Genomic DNA, 23,394 nt, shown 5'->3' with positions numbered 1-23,394 from the left:
GCAGCTGGTCAGTCTACTTACATCTACATCCACATCTGCGACCCAAGAGCCGTATGGTGTGTGGCACAGGTTACCTGCTATACAAGAATCATTTTCCTCTCCCTATTACACTAACGAATAGCGAAACAGGTGGCAAGGTTCTTGCTACTGCTCTTCATAGGGCACACGTTTCTTTGCTTACATTCTCATGATCTTTTCTTTCTATTTTTTTTTTTCCTCTGTCTAGTGACTGTATTGCACGATTTCCTCTCATGCGCTAACCTCTTCATCTCAGTAAAATTTCACCTTACGTCTTCACTTACAATGGGGTTCAATAAATAAAGCAACACATTTTTCTGTGCCCAGTTTCGGGGAATAAATGCGAAATTTGTTGCTGCACATCATGAAATATTCCGCTTCAGCTCCTAAAGATTCACGAGATTGCGATAGATGGTGGCCTTACACGAAGCCTACAAAACGTCGTATGTAACGGAGGTGCGTTCCAAGCAGAGAGCCGCCATTGAGTTTCTTTTGTCGAAAAACCAAAGCATCTCAGATATTCAATCGCGCTTACCGAAGTCTAAAAAGTCCTGGCAGTGAACATAAGCACGGTGAGTCGTTGGGCGAGACGGCTGTAATCATCGCAATGGGGTTGCGCAAGCATGTCCGATCTCCCAGGTGCCGGCCTGCAGACCACAGCTATGACTCCCGCAAAGTTGGAACATGCGGACACACTGATTCGAGCTGATCGAGGATTCACCAAACACCTCACTGCCCAACTGGCCGTCTCTGTCGGTAGTGCTGACAACACTCGTCCACCAGATGGGTTACTCAAAGATGTGTGTCCGCTAATTTCCTCGCCAACTTAAAGAAATCCATAAAGAGCAACGAAGGATCAACTGTGCAGAATTGCTTGAGCCTTACGAGGCTGATCATGGCAATCCTTTTGTCGATAATCGTCGCAAGCGGTGAAACATGGGTTCATAAATTCGAATCGGAAACGGAACGCCAATCCATCGAGTGGCGCCACACCACCTCTCCTCCGAAGGAAAAGTTCGAAGCCACACCCTCAGCAGGCAAAGTAATTTCGACGGTTTTCTGGGACTCTGAAGTGGTTGTTCTGTTTGATGTCCTCCCTCTCAGTGCAACAATCAACTCTGAAGTGTAATGTGCTACCCTCAGGAACTTGAAGAAACGACTGCACCGTATTCATCGACACAATAATGCTAACGACCTTCTTTTCCACGACAACGCAAGGCTTCATACAATTCCGTACATCAGGGAAGAGCTCACAAAACTTCACTGGGCTATTCTTCCTCGTCTACCCTGTAGCCCAGATTTCGCACCTTCCGATTTCCATCTGCTTGTCCCAGTGAACGGTGCACTCTTCAGGAAGCAATACGTGGACGATGGTGAGGTGTTGATGCAACACGACGTTGGCTCGTAGACAAGTAGAATGGTACCGTGCGGGCATAGCGACCCTCTCATCAAGGTGGCGTTGGGTCTCCATTCAACTGAGATCATGTTGAAAATAGGGTTTTGCAGCCAAAAGACTGGGGAATAATATATTGTGTTGGAATCCTGCATAAAACCAGCCGGGTTTCAGAAAAAAAGTGTTGCATTACTTACTGAATGAATCTCGGATTTGGTTGGTGTATTCCGATCTCTGTCATCCCCTACAGTTTTTGCCCTCTACAGTTCCCTCCAGTGCCATGGAGCTTATCATTTAGCGAATTGGAAGAACAAATTCATTTCTTGACGTATCGTAGCGTTGCTTTCTGAGAGTAAGGCACGAAGGGATGCTCATCACTTTTCATATAGCGCTTCCCAAGGTAGTAGCATCAGCACGTCTCTTTCGCTCTAGCACTGGCTAGACAAAACTGTGGGTAAGCGTACAGCTCTTATTAGATCTCCTGTCTCGTTTCTACCAACTGATAAAACTCTAAGAATAACTAAAGACTTCATCAAACGAGTCTTTCGTAAATCACTTCGTATATGGATGAGGCACATATCCCAAGAATTGTTGATATGTTTTGGCCTGACATCCGCCTTCCCCAGAGCTGAATTTATCTCGTCGTTTCATCTTAAATCCCTCTCCAACAGATATCTCTACATACATTAAGGTTTTGACAGGTTTCAGTGATCAATTGTTGCTGACGTAATCAAATGAACTGGTTCTTTTCGTCCATTTACACCCTTTACATTGTTTATGTTGAGCCAGTCTTTGCACCAAGCGTTGGCCATCTTCATATTTTTCTGCCATTAGTAATATTTTTATACTGACGCGACCAACCTGCACATAACTGCAGCTTTAGTGAGGTAAAATGGTTGTGTGCCAAGTCATTTCCTCCTCCTCTTCTTCCTTCCTTCCGTCCTTCCTTCCTTCCCTCCGTTTTGGCCACTTAGGGAGAACGTTACACCTTCATATTTGATGGTTTTTGCTTTTCTATCCTCCCAAAATGTCTTCAAGAATTCACTATATCTTTTCTTTCACTTGTTCTATTTGTCTGCAACCTTCTTTTTAAGCTTCTTTGTTAATCCGTAATTCGTCAGCGTCCAATGACTAGACGATTTAGTAAGTTTTTGTCTGCGCTGTTCGCGTCTTGTAAATCTTCCCTAGCTTCTCGCCACCAGCTGATTTTTATCTTTTTGTTATAATGTTAAATAATGTTCTACTGCGTCTATTGTTGTCCATACTATAAATATGGCCAAAGGATTTCAAGCGTCTCTTGCGATCGGCTTGTCTATTGGTTAGATGTTCTCATCGTCCAAATTCCATTTCCTGTGTAAGGTCATACATTTTCCTAAAAATATTCCGCTCTTGTTTTGCAATTTCTGCAGTTTTAGAGTGATTTCGATGCATAAAATGATTCTCGTAAAAGAACTGTCTAGTAATGTCGTAATTTTGACGTTGCTGCGCAGTATTACTTTTCTGTTAGTGTTCCATGTGATTCTGAATGCCTTTTAGAGTTTGACGGTTCTTTTCAGGTTTACACTATTATCCAACCCTGATATCACTATGATCTCTCCACGGTATTTGAAGGATGATACCCATAAACTCCCCATACATTTCATCTTTGGCCAATTTTCCTGTTGTTTTGATGTATATTTTCCAAATAGTGGATTTACTCATGAGATATCTGGTGGCCTGCCTTTGCCGCTGTGTAGTATGTTTGGGTTGGATTGGGTTGTTTGGGGGAAGAGACCAAACAGCTAGGTCGTCGGTCTCATCGGATTAGAGAAGGACGGGGAAGGAATTCGGCCGTGCCCTTTCAAAGGAGCCATCTCGGCATTTGCCTGGAGCGAATTAGGGAAATCACTGTGTAGTTTTTCTACACCATATTGTGTTTCCTGTTTAGTATTGGTGGGCACTGCCAAATCATTACACAGGGTAAGCATTTAACATTGATTTTGGAACCTTAATTTCTGACGTTTATACATTTGATATCTTTTTCCCATTTTCTCGTGACTTCGTCCAGAACTAGGTCAAACAGCTGAGAGGTCGGTGGGAATGGGAGAAGGGAGGGGCAAGAGAGAGACTGTATTCTTGTCGAACACCTCGAAGCCTCTCAGGTTTCACTAAAGTGAAGAGTCCGGCAGATTAGTTCGCTGGCGTTCTTAAAATCTGTATGGTGACAGTTGTGCTTGCTTTATTGAGAAGTCGTTAATATGCACTGATGAGCCAAAATATTTAGGAATATTGCCCACCGCGAGACTGGACACCTCCTGGTGACGTTTCTGGCACGTAAAGAAGTAAGGAAGGTACCAGGTGGCTATAATTAAAGTGAGTTATTAACAGAGGTCCAGTGTCCACTGTACTTATGGCAGCGAAACTTGGTAGATAATCTAATGTGTTAATGCGAAACCGATGTACGCTGGGAAAAATTAGCTCCAGGTGCAAATCTGGCGTTGTGAATGCAAGAAAGGCGTGTAGAAATGTTTCCATAGCTACTGGATTAGGAACCATATGTGGGCAGAAAAGGTCAAACAAGAAAACGGCATAATGTTGATTTTTTTTTATTAACCGCCACATACACGGTTTGTTCAATATAAGCACTGGAGATGCTGCACAGCAGCCAAAATTGGGATTTTTTTCCAGCGTAAATCGGTTCCACATTAACGCTTAGCATATCTACCAAGTTTCGCTAGCATACTATAATTACAGCCCACACTGGACCTCCGTGAGTAGCTGAAGTTTAATTACATCCACCCGGTATTATTAGCGAAGCAGAGGCGAATAGGGAATTATTCTAGCAACGATATGGGTCACAAATGGTGAAATACACTGACATAAGCGACTTTGAGAATGAGCAGATCGTTATGGGCCGGGGCCTGCGAACAAGCACCTCGGAATCGGCGAAGCAGTCAACTGTCAGTGTGCTACTGTATTGAGCGTCTGTGGAAAATGGTTACAAGACGATGAAACCACGAGTACGAGACATGATACTGGACATCCACGCCTCATCACAGAATGCGGAGGTCAGAAGCTTGCCCGTGCTGTAGAGCAGGGTAGGCGGTGATATGTGGCAGATCTAACGACAGAGCACAATGCTTCTGCAGGTATGAGTGTTTCGGAGCACACCGTTCAGTGCACATTGTTGGTCACGTGGCTCCACAGCACACGATCCCTAATTTGTCCCCATGTTTACCCAACGACATCGTCAATTATGATTGCAGTGTGCAGGCATGAGTGTTTCGAAACACACCGTTCAGGGAACATTGTCGATCATGGGGCTCCACAGCACACGATCCCTAATTTGTCCCCATGTTGACCCAACGACTTCGTCAATTGCGATTGCAGTGGGCACGCTGTCATTGAGATTGGATAGCATATCAGCGGAAATTATTCTCCTGGTCGAATGAATCACATTTCTTGGTACACGAGGTCGATGGCGGTGTCCGGATACGCAGTCATCCAGGCAAACTTCTGCTTGGTACATGCAACGCACCACGGATGCAGGCCGATAGGGGCAGTATTATCGCTGTGGAGGACATTCACATGGACCTCAATGAAATCTGTGATAGTAATCGAAAGCACCATCACAACTGTGGACTAAGTGGACACTACTGCAGACTACCGTATCCCTTCATACTTGGTAGCTTCCCATACTGCGACGGCATGGCATCTTCCAGCAGGATAACTGTCCGTGTTACGAGGTCAGAATCGTACTATAGTGGTTCTAGGAGGATGTTAGTTAACTCTCGAAGATGTCTTGAACACTGAATTCTCGCGGTGCAAATGGCACGCTAACGCACCCATAAACCGCCTGCCTTTAATTCACGGGAATTGTGCGACCCGTGTACAGACATCTGCTGCCACTCACCACGGATGCTTGCCATGCAGAATTACTACTGTATTGCACTCGAAAGTTGGGCCCCAACTCACTAACGTTAATAAGCAGTTCTTCATAATGTTTTGGCTGATCAAAGCATATCGTGATGATTTAGAATTCCATTACGTTTCTTTAGGGTCCTCTGGGCTCTCCTGTCGCTTCCCACGATGCCTCCCTATTAACACAGATTTACTAGGTTCCCTTAGCTAAGAAGGTTTCACTGCAAATGCGTAACCATTTCCGGTATTCCATAACCACGTATTTGTTATATTAGCCGACGATGCGTAACTCTGTTAGGAAAATGGCATCAATAGAGATGTAGACCTCTCTACTATCTTCTGTCGCCTTAAAGAGCAGAACAATCAATGTACACAGAATCTGTTGTTTACTAATAGCAGTTGTTTTGTTTTGAAATAAAAGTCATCATAAACGAGCACAAAAATATTTTCCGAGGTATTGCAGCAAACTGGTGTCAATAGGTCTTTAGTGCTGAACATCATCTGTGTGCATACTCTCTTAAAGAACGAAGTGACCAGTCCTTTTCCCCAATCACTTAGGACGCACAGTTCCTCTGCCTACTTGCAACAGTGAGTTGATAAGGGAGGTGCCCGTTCTACCGCCTGATCGATGTAGCAACTAACAGCTACCCTGAAACATTTCACGTTCAGTGTATCACCTTCCATTTTCGCGCCGTCATGAACGAGCAACTGGACAAATGACTCTCATCCTTTAATTGTTTCAGGTCTTCTTAATAACTCTGCTCGTAATATTTTGCTTTCAGCATTGAACCCTTCTCACATAGCGTGACTTGGAGGACAGATAATGAGAAATTGTAATCCAGGCGAAGTTCACCGTCGTTATTAAAGGCGGTGATTTTTAGCCGTCAGAGTATTTTACATTTGACTGCTGTTTCTTATGATCATCTGTAAATCAGAGAAGCCTTGCCTCGAGTTATCGAACCGAGTAAGACGCCGCCTTGTCTGAGACATTGCTGTCTCAGTCCGTTTGAGTGGAGTTCAAATTCCTGTCCGGGTACCCTGACGTAGGCGTCACGCAGGTTCTCTACATTCCTTCAGGAGGGTGCCGGTACGGTTTTTATTAACAGACCATCGCCGATTCCTCCCCTCATCCTCAATAACGGGAGATAATGCTCCATCCCTAATTATTTCAACGATGATGTGATTTTAAACTCCCTCCACGCTCGACATAGAATTTTAGGCTTGAATTAACTATTCTCCCATAAAGGACGTTGTTTGAAGTTGATAGAAGAGTCTCTTGTTTTTCCAATATCATACATATGCTGCAGATATTCGCTATATACAGGGTGTAACAGCTATAAAAATAATTTTTTTGTTGTACCTTAGTAGATACTCGCGTCGGTGTGACGGTTGTGGTTCTCCTTTCTCTTCACTGAATAACGTTCCCAGAAATATGTCACGAAGTTCACCATCTGATGTTTTCTGCACTGTCGTAACAGCACAACTAGGTGGAATACATCTGTCAGACTGACTAATGGATTTGCGTCCATCCGTCCACACTTCAACACCTGACATGCTGTTGTGGAGAAAGTAAGCACTAATGTCTCGCTCCTACCACACATATTTGGAGGTACTAACCAACCTAAATGCAGACGACTTGTAAAAGCTGTAATTATTGGCCTGCAAATCACGTCAATAGTGATGTAAAGTGGTTCAGCGCAGCGACCTCAGTCACCAAGAGATATATAGGCGCTTATATCCGTCACATGTAAGGAAAAACACAAAAAAGGAGTTGTGCGACATAAACGAAAGTTGTTAGGTGGGTTTCTACGCCTGAAAGGTGATACCTATTCCAAGTTCGCTCCAGTTGCATAGAGTGGGGCTGCTAGCGTCACTATGAGGATGCAGATCAGGTTTGCTTTAAATACACGCTGTAAAGGTCGTGAGCCTTAGTTACCTCTGATATTGGATGCGGCGAGTTATTGTTAGTCAAGAATGCCTTTAAGGCGACAAAGACACATTACCAACACCTCACTGAGTTTGAATGGGGTCGTATAATAGGGCTGCGAGAAGCTGAATGTTTATTTCTGCGATATTACAAAAAGACTAAGCAGGAATGTAGTCACTCTACATGACTGCTGGCAGCGGTGGTCACGAGAATGTACGGTCGCAAGAAGACCGGACTCCGGACAGACACGTGGTATTTACCGATAGGGAAGATCATCGTCTTCAGCGTATGGCTCTGGCGCAGCAGCAGTTTGAGCAGCAATTGGCACCACGGTGCCATAAAAACTGTTACAAATCGGTTGATTCAAGGACAGCTCCGAGCCAGACGCCCTATAGCGTGCATTTCACCGACCCCAAACCACTGCCATTTGCGACTTACGTAGTGTCAAGCGAGAGCTCATTGGAGGGCAGGGCGAAGGTTTGTCGTGTTTTCTGAGTAAACCGTTTCTTTTCTGCGTCGGCGCCAGCGATGGCTATGTGCTGGTTAGGAGGAGGTCACTAGGAGGAGGCCAGTTGAACGCCTCCATCGACCTGTCTGCGACCTTGACACACTGGACCTGCACGTAGAGTTATGGTCTGCGGTCCAATTTTGTGTGATAACAGGAGCACTCTCATGGTTATCCCACGCACTGTGACTGCAAAATTGTGCATCAATGTGGTGATTCGATCTGTTGTGTTAGCATTCATGAATAACATTCCAGGGGGTATTTTCCAACAGGGTAACGCACGCCGACATACAGCTGTTGTAACCCAACATGCTCTACAGTGTGTCGACGTGTTGCCGTAGCCTGCTCAGTCAAGAGATCTATCTCCAGTGAAGCACAAACAGGACGTCATCGGACGATAACTACAGAGTAATCCACAAACAGCGTTAACCGTCCCTATACTGACCGACCAAGTTCAACATGCATGGAACTCCATCCCACAAACAGACATTCGGCTTCTGTACAGAACAATGCAACTACGTTTGCATGGTTCCATTCAACATTCTGGCGGCTACACGGGTTATTAATGTACCAGCACTTCACATTTGCTGTGGCTTATCTCAGGCATACATCAGCATCAGGTGATCTTGCAATGTAAACTACTTAAACATGTTACCTAGACAAATGTATACCCGAAATTTCATTACTCCACATTAATTATTTTTTGTGTTGTGTTCTTTTTCGGTCTATGTATAATGTGTGTGTGTGTGTGTGTGTGTGTGGGGGGGGGGGGGGGGGTGGTCTGCAAATCGATACTTCTTTCTTCTTTTACCACGTTTTCGGACAGTTGCTTCCCTTTGTAGAGCCTCTGTCCACCTAACCCCTCTGCCATCCGCATTCATCAGTGGAATTCTTTCTACATTTTAAATATTGAGACCTTTGTCTTTGATCTCTCCGAAAGTTATTTTGACTTTTCTGCTCTCTAAATCCCTCCTTTCGACGACCATTTCTTTTCTATTTCTTCACATTTTTGGTGCAACCATTTTGCTATAGCTTTTTTGTACTGGATATTGACTTCAATTCTACGTGACCCATTTTTCTAAAAATTTCCGTCTCCCCTTTCTTTCACCGATAAAATGAACTAATTCTCTTGTTACCTATAGTTTCTTCAGATTAATTTTTCTTATACACTCCTGGAAATTGAAATAAGAACACCGTGAATTCATTGTCCCAGGAAGGGGAAACCTTATTGACACATTCCTGGGGTCAGATACATCACATGATCACACTGACCGAACCACAGGCACATAGACACAGGCAACAGAGCATGCACAATGTCGGCACTAGTACAGTGTATATCCACCTTTCGCAGCAATGCAGGCTGCTATTCTCCCATGGAGACGATCGTAGAGATGCTGGATGTAGTCCTGTGGAACGGCTTGCCATGCCATTTCCACCTGGCGCCTCAGTTGGACCAGCGTTCGTGCTGGACGTGCAGACCGCGTGAGACGACGCTTCATCCAGTCCCAAACATGCTCAATGGGGGACAGATCCGGAGATCTTGCTGGCCAGGGTAGTTGACTTACACCTTCTAGAGCACGTTGGGTGGCACAGAATACATGCGGACGTGCATTGTCCTGTTGGAACAGAAAGTTCCCTTGCCGGTCTAGGAATGGTAGAACGATGGGTTCGATGACGGTTTGGATGTACCGTGCACTATTCAGTGTCCCCTCGACGATCACCAGTGGTGTACGGCCAGTGTAGGAGATCGCTCCCCACACCATGATGCCGGGTGTTGGCCCTGTGTGCCTCGGTCGTATGCAGTCCTGATTGTGGCGCTCACCTGCACGGCGCCAAACACGCATACGACCATCATTGGCACCAAGGCAGAAGCGACTCTCATCGCTGAAGACGACACGTCTCCATTCGTCCCTCCATTCACGCCTGTCGCGACACCACTGGAGGCGGGCTGCACGATGTTGGGGCGTGAGCGGAAGACGGCCTAACGGTGTGCGGGACCGTAGCCCAGCTTCATGGAGACGGTTGCGAATGGTCCTCGCCGATACCCCAGGAGCAACAGTGTCCCTAATTTGCTGGGAAGTGGCGGTGCGGTCCCCTACGGCACTGCGTAGGATCCTACGGTCTTGGCGTGCATCCGTGCGTCGCTGCGGTCCGGTCCCAGGTCGACGGGCACGTGCACCTTCCGCCGACCACTGGCGACAATATCGATGTACTGTGGAGACCTCACGCCCCACGTGTTGAGCAATTCGGCGGTACGTCCACCCGGCCTCCCGCATGCCCACTATACGCCCTCGCTCAAAGTCCGTCAACTGCACATACGGTTCACGTCCACGCTGTCGCGGCATGCTACCAGTGTTAAAGACTGCGATGGAGCTCCGTATGCCACGGCAAACTGGCTGACACTGACGGCGGCGGTGCACAAATGCTGCGCAGCTAGCGCCATTCGACGGCCAACACCGCGGTTCCTGGTGTGTCCGCTGTGCCGTGCGTGTGATCATTGTTTGTACAGCCCTCTCGCAGTGTCCGGAGCAAGTATGGTGGGTCTGACACACCGGTGTCAATGTGTTCTTTTTTCCATTTCCAGGAGTGTATTTGTCCGTTCAGACTTTGTGAGTCTTTTAAGAGATGTCCATGGCTTCTCAGCTGAACTACTCTACATCTACATTTATACTCCGCAAGCCACCCAACGGTGTGTGGCGGAGGGCACTTTACGTGCCACTGTCATTACCTCCCTTTTCTGTTCCAGTCGCTTATGGTTCGCTGCAGGTTGCCACCTATATTTTGCAACGTTTTTGTTCTTAAGATTATGGCTCAGTTGCAGTCCGAAATACGTTACTGCAATCGCGAAAGCATACTGAAGCTAAAATTTTCTGGCGCTTCAACCACCTTCTACAAAACTCGACGTTCCGAACGCTGTTCTGAGTTCAATCTCAACAGAGATTACGGCTATAGATTTAAAGAATAAAAACAGTCTTTATGGCAACTTTTTTATTTTTACTGGAGTGACCGGTTTCGATTCTATTTAAGAACAATCTTCAGACTCCAGAACGGTGGGTGGTTATTCCAGTGTCGAGGGTCGGCACAACTTGCTTCACGGAGTCCACCCACCGTTCTGGAGTCTGAAGATGGTTCTTAAATAGAATAGAAACCGGTCACTCCAATAAAAATGAAGTTGCGACAAAGACTGTTTTCATTCTTTAAATCTTAATTTTAAAGATCGCTGACGATGTTTTCAAAAATTTTATATTACAGCTATAGGTTTCCAAGTTCGTAACTTCTGCCATCAACTAACCAGCAGCCACGACGCGCAGTGAGTACGAAGACCGGGAAGCCATCTCACGTCTAGAGAAGAATAATACACCGGTGTGCAAAACTTACGGACGAAAGTTACTTTCGCGTGACTTGTCACTGCCAAGTAACATTGCTGAATAAAACCTGGACCATACAGAGAAAGGACCGCAACAATATAGCACAGAAGCTAAGAAAGAAATAAGCAACGAGATAAAAAGTAATGACAACTTTATTGAAAGACTAATAATTACATTAAGTCACCCCGATTTATGATGGTCCCGTGGGCATTAGAATGGTGGAATATGGCTCTTAACAGGGTGTGTGACCGCCATTGACGGCAATGCATGCTCCTAATAGTGCTCCTCTGCACAGAGTTGGTAAGGAGCTCTTGTGTTAGGGCGTTCAGTTCCTACTCCAGCACGGTAGACAACTGCTGCATAGTCGGTGGTGCATGTTGGCGTGTTTCAAGACGTCTCCACACCCCATAGGTCTTAAGTCGGGGGAGCAGAAGGGCCACTTCATTCGCCGAATATCTTCTTTGAACAAGAACTCTTTCACCTGCGGTCGCGTATTATCATCCATAAAAATGAAGAAAGGGCCGAACGAACCCCTCATAAGACGCACATGGGGAAGGAGTACAATGTCACAATAAAAGTTGCTGGTGTTTGTACCGTGTTCAGCGATTTGGAGGTCAGTACGCCCGTGTAACATTCTGCCTCCCACACCATGAATCCTGCGCCACCAAACCGAACATGTTCACAAAGTTTCTGAGTGCATTAATTGTTCCCACGTCTCGCCATATGAGGAGTCTGCGTCCAGCATCACTACTCAGAATAAATCTACAAAGAAGAGCATGCGATCTCACTCCTCGTTGGGACCAAGCGATGTGACGCAGTGGTTAGCACATTGGAGTCGCTGGACTCGCATTCTGGAGGACGACGGTATAAACCTGCGTCCGGCCAACCAGATTTAGGTTTCCCGTGACTTTCCTAACTGGCTTCAGGCAAATGCCGGGATGGTTCCTTTGAAAGGGCTCGGCCGACTTCCTTCCCCTTCCTTCCCTAATCTTGATTGGGCCGACGACGTCGCTGTTTCGTCCCCTCTCCCAAATCAACCAATCCTCGTTGGGCCAGGCCCTGTGCTCTTGGCCCATCGCAAACAGTTCCGAAGGTGTGCCTGTGTCAACGGAACACAACGTACTTGTCATCGGATAAAGAGACCACTCCCGTGCGGTCGCTGTATGGAACGTGAGAATGCGCGCCTTGCTGTTTTACGTGGATCCCCTCTTGCTGTTGCTCAATATAACTCTGATCTGCTCTGTAGTTTACTGCGGTTGAGCACATCCTCTCCTCCGTACAGCAGTGCCTGTGATTCGTAACGCTCCACATGCACGTGAATCAACGGTGTGAGCAGTGCCGATTTCATTGGCTAGATTCGTCACACTTCGTTCTTCTTCCAGTTTCCCGGTGATTCTTCTGCGTCTGAGGTCCTTCAAACGTAGTCCCCGGGCCATGTTGTAATGAAGCAGCCCACCAGAGTGCATCGTGACTGCTGGATGATAGGCACACACAATGTTTCTCCCGTTCCTTCTACTGCCTCGTCTTGCGATGCCAGCCCTGTTTGGCGCTACAGTCACGTTCACCTCACGCCACGTGACATCCAGCTTTCTGTGCACACCTGGGAGACCTCTGGCAACATGTTCCCGCAGTTTCTTTAATTTCCGCCGAATAGTTAGTATGTTGTGTTGTTTTATCTACCCCTTACTTAAATTTTGCAGCGCAGCGTAGTCGCCCTCTCTTTATCAGCAATCAGCACCTACCCTATGACGCAGTTCCTCAAACGGTAGATCGATGAATTATGTGTAATAATTCCTCTTCTTCGGAAAAACGCGAGGCTACTTCCTTCTATGAGTGTACACGACACTAGTTTTCGATACTATGTGACCCCAAGGCAGGAGGTTCGAGTCCTCCATCAAGCATGGGTGTGTGTGTCGTCCTTAACGTAAGTTATCTTAAGTTAGATTAAATAGTGTGTAAGCTTAGGGACCGATGACCTCAGCAGTTTGGTCCCATAAGACCTTACCACAAATTTCCAACTTTCTTGCATACTTCTCTCTCTCTCCCCAAGGCAAATTCCAGCAGGGGGACGGAAATACGTACGTATGAAGAAATACCTAGATGTGGGAATATGACTTAACATAATCACCAACAAGGTTTTACCTTCAATGACCACCGCCACAAAAGCCTGCTAACTTATTCGCCATAGCACTGTTTCTGTATATCGCTAGCAAAACGGAGCTGATTCCAGTTTGTATCGAGCAGTAAGTTTACTTCAGCTTCTGAATTTAGGCTACAATATACTGCATTTCGGTTATTCTCTACAGCAATTAACACTTTTCAACTTGTCTGTTAACAGAAATACGTTGTTGGTATTATTATTAATCGAGATCCTGGAAAATACAGAGGTATATCGACAGGTTATTAAAAAAAATACTACTCACTTTGTCGCAGCTTACTACAATAGAATTTGAGGGAGTTGTAAAGGGTTTTGATCTGCAGCATTTGTCTTGCTCAGGGGTATTCTTCCTGATGCCTATTTTGCACACGCTAGACAAAGACACATCAGATTCTTTTCTTGAAAAAGCACAAACTGTTGCCATCCAGTGCGTCCCAATCCGTGTTAATGCGCTATTCGAAGTATCCTACTATGTCACAGCTCAGTGATTACATTCCAGTGTGCGCTGCCACAGATTCCAAGCACGACGAGCTGGCGTCCACGAAAGGAATGTACTGGCATCTGAGGGCAGAGGTATTTACTGTCACATGGCGGCACTTAATGAAATTTTCCAGATTCCCCACGGCGGTGCACAGGATCGGCGTGGCCTGGAGCGGCACGCAGAACGTCTCCGGGATATCACCTGAGGTCTCGCGGGAGCAGGGTCGACCTGGCGCTCACGACCAATCGATAGTGACGCGGCTGCACATCGAGCGCTGTGCGGCGCCTCCACAGCTCCACGCCTGCACGCCTTCCAACCTCATTCCGTTTTTCTCTCGATTTTCCAGGAGGCTTTGATGTCTACAACATCGAGACTGCGATGCCCAAGATCGACCTCGATGCTATCGAGTCGCACCTGCGCGCTGCGAGGGAGGAGGAACGGCGGGTGAGTACAAGTCAGCAAAATCTTTTGCTGTATTACCTCTTACAGCGGCATCTCGTTCTGAAGTTCGCCACCAAATCGTATGTTTACCTCTTCCTAACGGGAGGCGACACGTATTGATTGGTGCTGCAGCAGTTTCGTCAACTACTTTCATTGCTCCTTCTGGCATATTTGCCAGAGTTTCTATGTTTAATTACACTTCATTTTTCGTACTACCAAAATTTGACGTGTTTCGGCACTTTGACTGGCATATACGAGCGTATTAATTCCGTATATTTCTTACGTATTATGTTTCTACCTCAGAAATTGACAAAAATCTCTAAGCCTTCTCTGAGATATGTCACAAATTTGGATCACGGCTATTGACGGTGGTAGTGTATAAACAATGCAAACAAACCATTTCAACCTCAATTTAAGGAAGAAAGCTCACCTTAAAAGTTTGTGTATTAGATGCTCCAAAAATTCTCTGTTTGTTGTAAGCTACAGGACCTAAAGTTTCTCAGGAATGACATTTATAGCAGTAAACTAGTAATTTCTACATTTCTCTTAAGCGCGGGAAAAGTTGCCTCCTCCTGTACTTACAACGACAAGTTCAGAGCCTGAGATTAATTCTTTTTTGCTTACGCATAAGCCGGCCGGGGTGGCCGAGCGGATCTAGGCGCTACAGTCTGGAACCGCGCGACCGCTACGGTAACAGGTTCGAATCCGTCCTCGGGCATGGATGTGTGTGATGTCCTTAGGTTAGCTAGGTTTAAGTAGTTCTAAGTTCTAGGGGACTGATGACCTTAGCAGTTAAGTCCCATAGTGCTCAGAGCCATTTGAACCATTTGTTTACGCACAAGTCTTAAACTACGAAGACGAGCGTCTTCCTGATAAACCGAAACAATATTGATTCGAGCTCATTTCATCTTTCTATCGGGAAAACCTCACCACATGGTGAAATTTTTGATCCTTCTTATTGGCCCGTGCCCCGATATCGCAAGTTTCCCATACGATGTAACTTATCCACAAGGTTCCCACATGATTTAACTTACGCAATTGTTGTTGTCAGAACGCTGTCTTAATCTACGGAATGAGAATCGTGTTCTTTTGTCTGTAAACATTAATCTGCATTATTTCGGACATAATGAATAGCATAATGGGGACTGCATCTAACAACTGAATATAAATAATACAGTTTTCTGTTGCAACCACCTGTTTACTGTACCATTAGGCTTTTCGATGGTTGCGCCGAAACATAACCTCTTCTGTACTTGGTCTGTCGCTGTTGAAAGGCGTCGACGTTCTGCATTAATATAAATAATTTAACTACATAATTCTTCACCTCAAAATGGTACTGCGAATCATCTAACTGCTTAGTAGTAAAACAAACAAGTGTCTAACGCAGAAAACTGTTTTATTTATATTGTTTGTATGTTTTATCTGAAGTAGAGGTGGGGAACAAGCCCAGCATTCGTGTCGGTGAGACCAACACGATCTGGTCGATTTACATCGATGATAGTCGTTAATCTGGCCTAGGCCTTTCATTAAGCTGCGCTTCACCTTCTTCTTTCACAAGCTAGAACTCTTCGTGTTTTCGTATAGGAACAGGTCCGTCGTGAAGCTTAAGCTGAAGAAACTATTTAACTGCTGTTAGGTGAAACAAAACGTCTATCAGCAATGTCCACTTCATGCTCAGAGAGACATGTTAATAACAAAGTCTAAAATAGAAACATACGTCCCGAAATCGTTCTTTTTCATGTTACAAGGGAAACAGAAGCAGCTCAGGTTTTTAACTACGGCACTATTTGTAATTTTTCTTGCGAGATTTTCCGGTATATATGCTAAGCTGACTGAATGCTAACTTCGTTACAGCACTATGTGGTCATTCTCCAGTTTATAAGATTAATTCTTTCCACTGATACAATGCGTTTTGCAAGGTGAACTATTTTCAAGAGCTGCATTTGGGATGAAAAACCCTCGCGTCATACATTCCCGTGGATCCCACCACACTTTCGGCGGCAAAGTATAGATAAATAACATCGATAGTAGTTTAATAACAAATTAGATTCTCCCTCCCCGCCTAACGGTCGGAGGTTGTTTACTGCAATATTTACGCGTGAATTTGCTGGAAGATGGACCACTGAACATTATCGAAAAACTCGACAGCGTGCCAGCACAATGTGCAGTTGTAGTCCGAGCCTATCTCGACGCAGCATTCGAGGAAGGGAAGGTAGCTGGCGATCGGCCACAGGCTAGGCTCGAAATATTCCCAGATGTAACTGTGTTACATTTTTACTTGTGTGGGCACATGTAAAATCCTCGAAGAGGCATCAGATGTGATCTTTCAAACTTTCCTGACTGATCTGATGCAAGCACATATCTCGTGTTTGTCACCGGATTACACTGAGTTACCAAGCAGCGCTCAGCACTCTGCCTTCGTGTTCCTTCCGTACCAGTGACAATAAGACTTTGGAATCTAAGCTGAGTTTCTTAAAAGAGACGCTAAAAGTTGATACCTTTGATGGTTTATCCGTATGTAGGGCTTTCAAACAAAAAAAGTGTCAATTAGGAGAACGAGTAACTTTCTTCTCGCTGTGTTAACTGAGGTCTAGCGTTTGTTTGTAGAGTTGCTGACCCTACAAGAAGAATTCTTCTGAAATATGGTATCGAGACTGTATTTTTTAGTCATAATGAAATAAGCCTTTTTACGACGTAAAATGGACACTGATCATCTCCACACTGCACGAGTCTATGAACTGGCGTATGACTGTGACAGAGCGTAGTCAAGCGAGTAAATACCCAGCCATGGTGCTCGGGGAATACAAATAGCTTGCAGGAAACCACCTCTTCTGCACTGTAACAATAGTTTGGTAAGCATCCCTTCCACCCACCCTTGCTTCGATTTCAAATGGCTCTGAGCACTATGAGACTTAACTGCAGTGGTCATCAGTCCCCTAGAACTTAGAATTACTTAAACCTAACTAACCTAAGAACATCACACACATCCATGCCCGAGGCAAGATTCGAACCTGCGACACTAGCGGTCGCTCGCTTCGAGACTGTAGCGCCTAGAACCGCTTGGCCACTCCGGCCGGCCCGTGCTTCGATGAAGTATTGTGGCATTGGCAGTATAATATCCGGCGGCAAATCCGAGAAGCGTATTTGCAAGATGAATCTTGTTTACTACATCAGTATGCACGATAAATTATTCCCCATTGACTATCTTTTTTTGGTCAAGTGCATTAGAACTCACTGCGTAAATACTGTTTGTGCAACGAACATGGTGAATGTCAGAAAAACAGTTTTTTAGATAACTACACGGATAGTAGAGATTAAATTAAAAACGAGTTACTCTTGTTTCCCTTGTAACATGAAAATGGAGCGTTTTGAGACATAGATTTCAGAATAGTGTAATAGGAATGGTAGGAGTTCTGTATGAGGAAACCGAATGAAATGAGAACGTTACACTCCGTGTACTAGTCTTACGCTGGGCGCAAATTTTGTTCCTTGTGAAAGCGGGCTAGCTTAGCTCTCTACCAGCAGGGGCCCCTCTCTTTATGGGGAGCTTAGATCTTAATTGCTTCCAGTCTGCGTGCAGGACGGGTGCACATACGAGGACACGGATTTACCTGCGGGGCCGGCCGAAATGTTGTGACTGCTTTGCTGCTTCGGCCTCGGACACGGAGAAAAAAAAATGGTATCAATTTCTGTCGCCCTCAGTGAACAGTTGAACCGTGGATAACTGCTGGACACCGTGTACTTTCAAATTTATCGCATAAGATTACTTCGCTAATATTATAAGGGGCGATCAAAAAGTTTCCGTTTGAGGGTTTTGCTACAGCGCACATGCAACGTATCGCGACTCCGTTGCGGTCATATAAGCACCGACCTGTGGGCAAGGGATTAGTGTGGCATTCGTGTCTTTCCGACGTCCTTGCCATAAATGAGGAAACTTGAACTACTGTGATGTTATTACCAAATATGTCCAAACAGGATCAACGTGTTCTTATTCTTTTCTTGGATGCCCAATGACAGACCCTGGTAAACATGCATCGAAGACTGAAGAATGTGTATGGGCAGCTTACCTCTCGAAAACAACCGTTGCGGAATTAGATTAGATTAAACTTACTTTCATTCCAATTGATCCGTAGTGAGAAGGTTCTCCAGGATTTAGAACGTGTCAGAAAAACAATAATACATGAGAAATATTTGCAACTTAAACAAATAAGCTAGTATACCATTCCACATGTCCCAAGTGAAATGATCGTCATTTTTAAAATGAACACTGTATGAAACAGTCATTTTACAAACATTAATGCACTGAATTTAAAATAAAAGTTTTTTAAAGGTAATACACATGTAATAGAACTACTATAATACTTATTTACAATGAACACATTGCTACACTCTAATGGTGCAGAAGTTACATTACTGCACTGAAATTGTGCATACGTTATATTGCACACACACAAATCAGTTGGTTCTACTGACAAATTCATCAATAGAGTAGAAGGAGTTGGTCACCAACAAATCTTTTAAGCTTCTCTTAAACTGAATTTCATTGGTTGTTAAGCTTTTTATGGCTGTTCGCAAGTTATTGAAAATGTGTGTTCCTGAATAATACACACCTTTTTGTACAAGAGTAAGTGACTGTAAATCCTTGTGAAGATTATTCTTATTTCTAGTATTGATTCCATGAATTGAGCTGTTGGTTTGAAAAAGTGATATATTTTTAATGACAAATTTCATTAAGGAATAAATACGAGGCCTGTTCAGAAAGTAAGCTCCGATTGATTGCCAAATTGAAACCACAGTGAACATCAGAAATGTTTTACTTGTAACAATTAGCTACACCTTTCAGCTACTTCTCTACGTAGTCGCCGTTCTGACTTAGACTTTTGTCATAGCGTTGTACCAACTTTTCAATAGCCTCATCATAGAAGGCAGCCGCCAGTGCTTTCCGCCAATTCTCCACGCTGGCCTACACCTCGTTGTCTGTGTCAAAATGTTGTCTTCAAAGACAGCGGTTCATGTGACCAGAGATGAAACTCAGGGGGAGACAGTTGCGGACTGTATTGTGGGTAATCTAACATTTCCATTTGAAAACGATGCAGGAGCATCTTCATTGCCCCTGCAGAATGCGGCTGAGAATTGTCGTGAAGACGAAACAGCACGACAGTTATGTAATGTTAGCTGCATAGCTTCAGGCGAAATTTCTCACCAGGCCCTCGTACTTGGCGGCAGACACTATTTTCTAGACATCTTTACGCACTCACTGCGAGCTCAGAAATGAGAAGAGCGACGTGATGCTAACTGGGGTTATACTAGAGACACTACCCAACACATCTGTGCAAAGCTTTATCGGATTTTCATAGTCGTTTCCATTTCGCGACCGATCGGAGCTTACTTTCTGAACGCCCCTCGTATATTGGGAAGCAGTAGTTAGTATCCCTAGTTCCCTAAACAGGCTTCCGCAGGATCTTCTTGAGTTCACACCACATATAACTCTTACTGCACGTTTTTGTGACCGGAACGGTGCGTGTCAAGGGGTCCTGCTGTTTCATGATAACGCACATCCATTGCAAATGTCGTAACGCAGAAGTCACGCCAATTCAAGACGGATATTCTCAAGCACCCACCCTATAATCCTAATCCTTCCCTACGCGATTATCTTGCTTTCGGTCCCTTAAAAAAGGCCTTGAAGGGTCGACGAATCATGTCTGACGAGGATGTGCAACAGGCAGTTACTTCTCGCAGGATGACACGCTGTTTCGTCAAAGCGGTGTCTTCAACCTTGTGCGTCGTTGAATGATTGCCTCAATGCTCATAGCATTTTTCTTGATTTGCATACCGATTCTGTACTGTACCACCTTCGAAAGGAAACTTTTTTATCGTCCCCTTATGACAGGATGAACCTATGTCCTAAAAAGCGTTTTGATTACTTGCGAGGTCCCTCCACACTGTTGTCCCTGTAGAAAAAAAGCTACATGTACCTGTAAGCAGAGCTTATGGACCCTTAGAACGTACGTGGCAGGGGCAGCGTGTTCATAGGGCACGGCTCTGTGTCCATTAAAAGCGCGCTGGAGATGGACAGGTCACGGAGTCTCCATACTTAATATGCTTTTCTTTTTTGTTCAGAAAGAGGTGGCTACTCTAGGCGCATAGTGTATCTCACTGTGTGGCTAAATTACAATTCACGTGTGCTGTTTCAGAAATGCAACTGTAAGATCATGGAAGACACTGTCAGACATCCTGTTAAAACAGCTCATGGGTCGCTTTGGAGCAGTGTAGACAGTGTAGAACTCGTACGACTTGGTCATGTCACACTTCACACTTCACTGCTGTCGAAGGCAGTGGAGTAGTGTGTGTGTGTGTGTGTGTGTGTGTGTGTGTGTGTGTGTGTGTGTGTGTGTCGGTTGTATGGAATCAGCACTGTAGGACGGAAAACGCCCATGACCAAACCGTGAATTCGCGATTTGGTGGTGATCGAATCGCACTGTCCAACGTGTCTGAAGAAATGTTGCACCACGCGCAGCCATGGACACGCGGCGTAAGAACAGTGGTCGTAAACACACACTCACCGGAAAGGACCGAATCGAGTGTAATGTCTTGTGAGTGACACTCGGTTTCAAACCCGACAGGAATTCTTGCTGTTAGTGATTGCAGGTCATTATCGCCCAGTTTTACAGAGAACATTGCGACCCAAACAACATATAAACTGGATAACAGCTAATTGCAGGAGTGTGGTGTAATCAGACGAGTCACAACTTTGCTTCTTTTCAAACGATGCAAAGCATGCTGGAGGTCCAATGAGGCATCGTTCTGATGAATTAACAGAAGCGTTCAGGTACTACGTTGACAACAGGAGCACTGTTTTCCCCCACAGGGAATAGATACATAGAGCCAGCCACTAGCGTACTGGAGGTGAAAGCAGACCCGCGTCTTCGATGCAGTTGTGTACAGCGCGCTGGACGGAACACGGTGGGTCGTGGACAATGCTCGGTGTGTCAGCGTTCAGAGAAGACTTATCTCAGACGTACGCCGCGTGCTCACTGTCATTTCACGAACAGAAGGATTCTCAACAAGGGAAGCTTCCTGCCAAACTGGCATACACCGCACTGATGGCCTTCGAAATTTCACCTGGTATCGTGAGACACACAAAGCACTGACTATATGGGAATACGCTCATTCTCGGCGAATCGCGTTAATAAAATCAGCCGAGTCGTGGCTTCGCAACGTTACGACAGGCTTCCTACTTTTTATCTTCAGGCGAAGTCGCCTATTCTTTCAGCTTGATAGCACCCATTCCTTCATGCGATTTACCCTTACGTCTTACAGGACAAGTTATCTATACCAGAGGGTAGGGTGAGAGGAGGACACACTTTGAGACAATATGGCTTTGCCAATCGACCGATAACCAGAAAAGTGCTATAGTTGTGTTTTGGGCGGGTGTCATGTACAGATGCCAGATGTTTCTCATCGCTGTCGAGGTTAATTTGTGGGATGTGCGGTATCGCGAAAGGATCCTCCAGCACAGTGTGTTGTTCTACACTCAAGAATTAGCCGGCGGGTGCGTCTGCCAAGATGACAAATGCGTGAGCCCTTACTGAATACCTCCGCCCAGGACGCAGGATAGAACCGAATGGACTGACCAGCAACACAGACCCGATGGAGCGTACAGAGTGCTGTTTCAGTAGTAATCCTTCTCAACCACTACACTTCCTCAGGAGAGCCACCGTCGAAGAGTTGGACAGCCAAAAATGTCTGGACCAAGTCATGAGCAATAAATCAAGGAGAATCCAAGTATGTCAGAAAGCATAGGGTGGAGCAAAACAGTACGGTATTGAATGTTATTAAGGAGCAGATTTTGATTTCACAGATGTGCACTTCCGAACAGCCTGCTTTTCTTGTGGTTGTATTTTATTCCCAGTCCACGGAAACTTTATTTTTAGCTTTACTAGGCTGGCTACCCAGTCAGTTACTTGGGGAGCTATAATTTAACGTTGATCCCGAAATTAAAGTTCAGCTTACGTTTTATCACGCATGTCATTTATTTCCAGAAGTAAAACAAGCTGTGGGTGACAGCGAATTGATTTAGTTTTGTAGTCCGACATTCATCCGTAGAGCCATTCTATAGGGTAGGCGGGGGGAAAGGTGTGCATTTAACACTTTCCTATTTTTCCCTTCGGCTTTTCTGGTTACGTGACTGTGAAAATTGCACATAATACACCTAGGATCATAATTTACATGACACCGTAAGTTCTAGATGGCTAGTATGATGTATTAAAGTTAGATTTAACAAAATGTTATAAATGAAGGAAACTGATTCTTCACCACACCTGGGGTAAACATCCTATGGGTATGGGGCAAAATTCTACACAAAATGGATTATAATTATAACAGACTTATGTAGAACTATACTATTTCTCAGGCACTGCTATTATTAACTTGTATATTGTTTTAGTGTATAAAAATCATTACAATCATCATCATAAACATGACGCTAATGTATCACTAATTTAAATACAAAACATTTTAACACAAGGAAACACATTTTGTTATTATTATATGGCCTTTTCTTGCCACAATGTTCTGAAGTTCAGCCGGTACTGTCTGCATTCCTGTTCCGCCTTTCCTATAGACTCGACGGTGCAGGAAATTATATTTGGATTGTGAAGTTTCCAAGTTGCTGAAGAAAACCTCCATTTGTGCCCTATTGAACTCCATTATCCCCCCAGCACTGTTTTTATCCGCTTGTCTCAAACTTAATTATGACGAGCAGTGAAAGAGCGAGCCCAGTATTCCCTTGCCACAGGTGGTTTGCGACATTACTTTCGGCAAACTAATATGCTAAATGTCGGAAGTGTTTAAACGTAAGGCCGTAAAACATAGGATCCAGATTGATACAGTGTTCCGACAGTTCAGTTTCCTCTTTCTCAGAAAATACGCTCCTGAAACACCCCAATGATGCCACTCCATAGCCTGCGTTACGTCTTTGACGTAATGTGGATCCATTACAACCAAGCCTTTTAGCTACAGTCTAATGAATGATACATTTCCTATTAGCTTCTTAGCCTTTTCTAACGTTTTAGAAGACAATGTTGTGTAGGTAGTTCTTTTCTCGTAGTTTCTGTAACATGAAGTTGAATTAGTCATATTGGTAATGATTTAGTCGATATGAAATAGCGAATTGTAAGTTAAGGTCCATTAAGTACGTTAAA

General features: G+C 44.9%; 1 protein-coding gene across 4 annotated transcripts in view; it reads left to right on the top strand.

Annotated features, from left to right (window-relative positions):
• Positions 1–23,394, top strand: part of LOC124593714 (schwannomin-interacting protein 1 homolog) — a 1,030,697-nt gene that overhangs the window by 640,370 nt on the left and 366,933 nt on the right. For all 4 annotated transcript variants that reach the window (XM_047132026.1, XM_047132025.1, XM_047132024.1 and 1 more), the window contains exon 7: positions 14,097–14,194. In XM_047132026.1, the coding sequence (XP_046987982.1) occupies positions 14,097–14,194 (98 nt within the window). The remainder of the gene's footprint in view (positions 1–14,096; positions 14,195–23,394) is intronic.

The sequence above is a fragment of the Schistocerca americana genome, chromosome 2 (assembly GCF_021461395.2).
Source record: "Schistocerca americana isolate TAMUIC-IGC-003095 chromosome 2, iqSchAmer2.1, whole genome shotgun sequence".
NCBI classification, from domain to species: Eukaryota; Metazoa; Arthropoda; class Insecta; order Orthoptera; family Acrididae; genus Schistocerca; species Schistocerca americana.
Note: the sequence above shows the minus strand (reverse complement) of the source record. Positions and strands in the feature narration are given on the sequence as shown.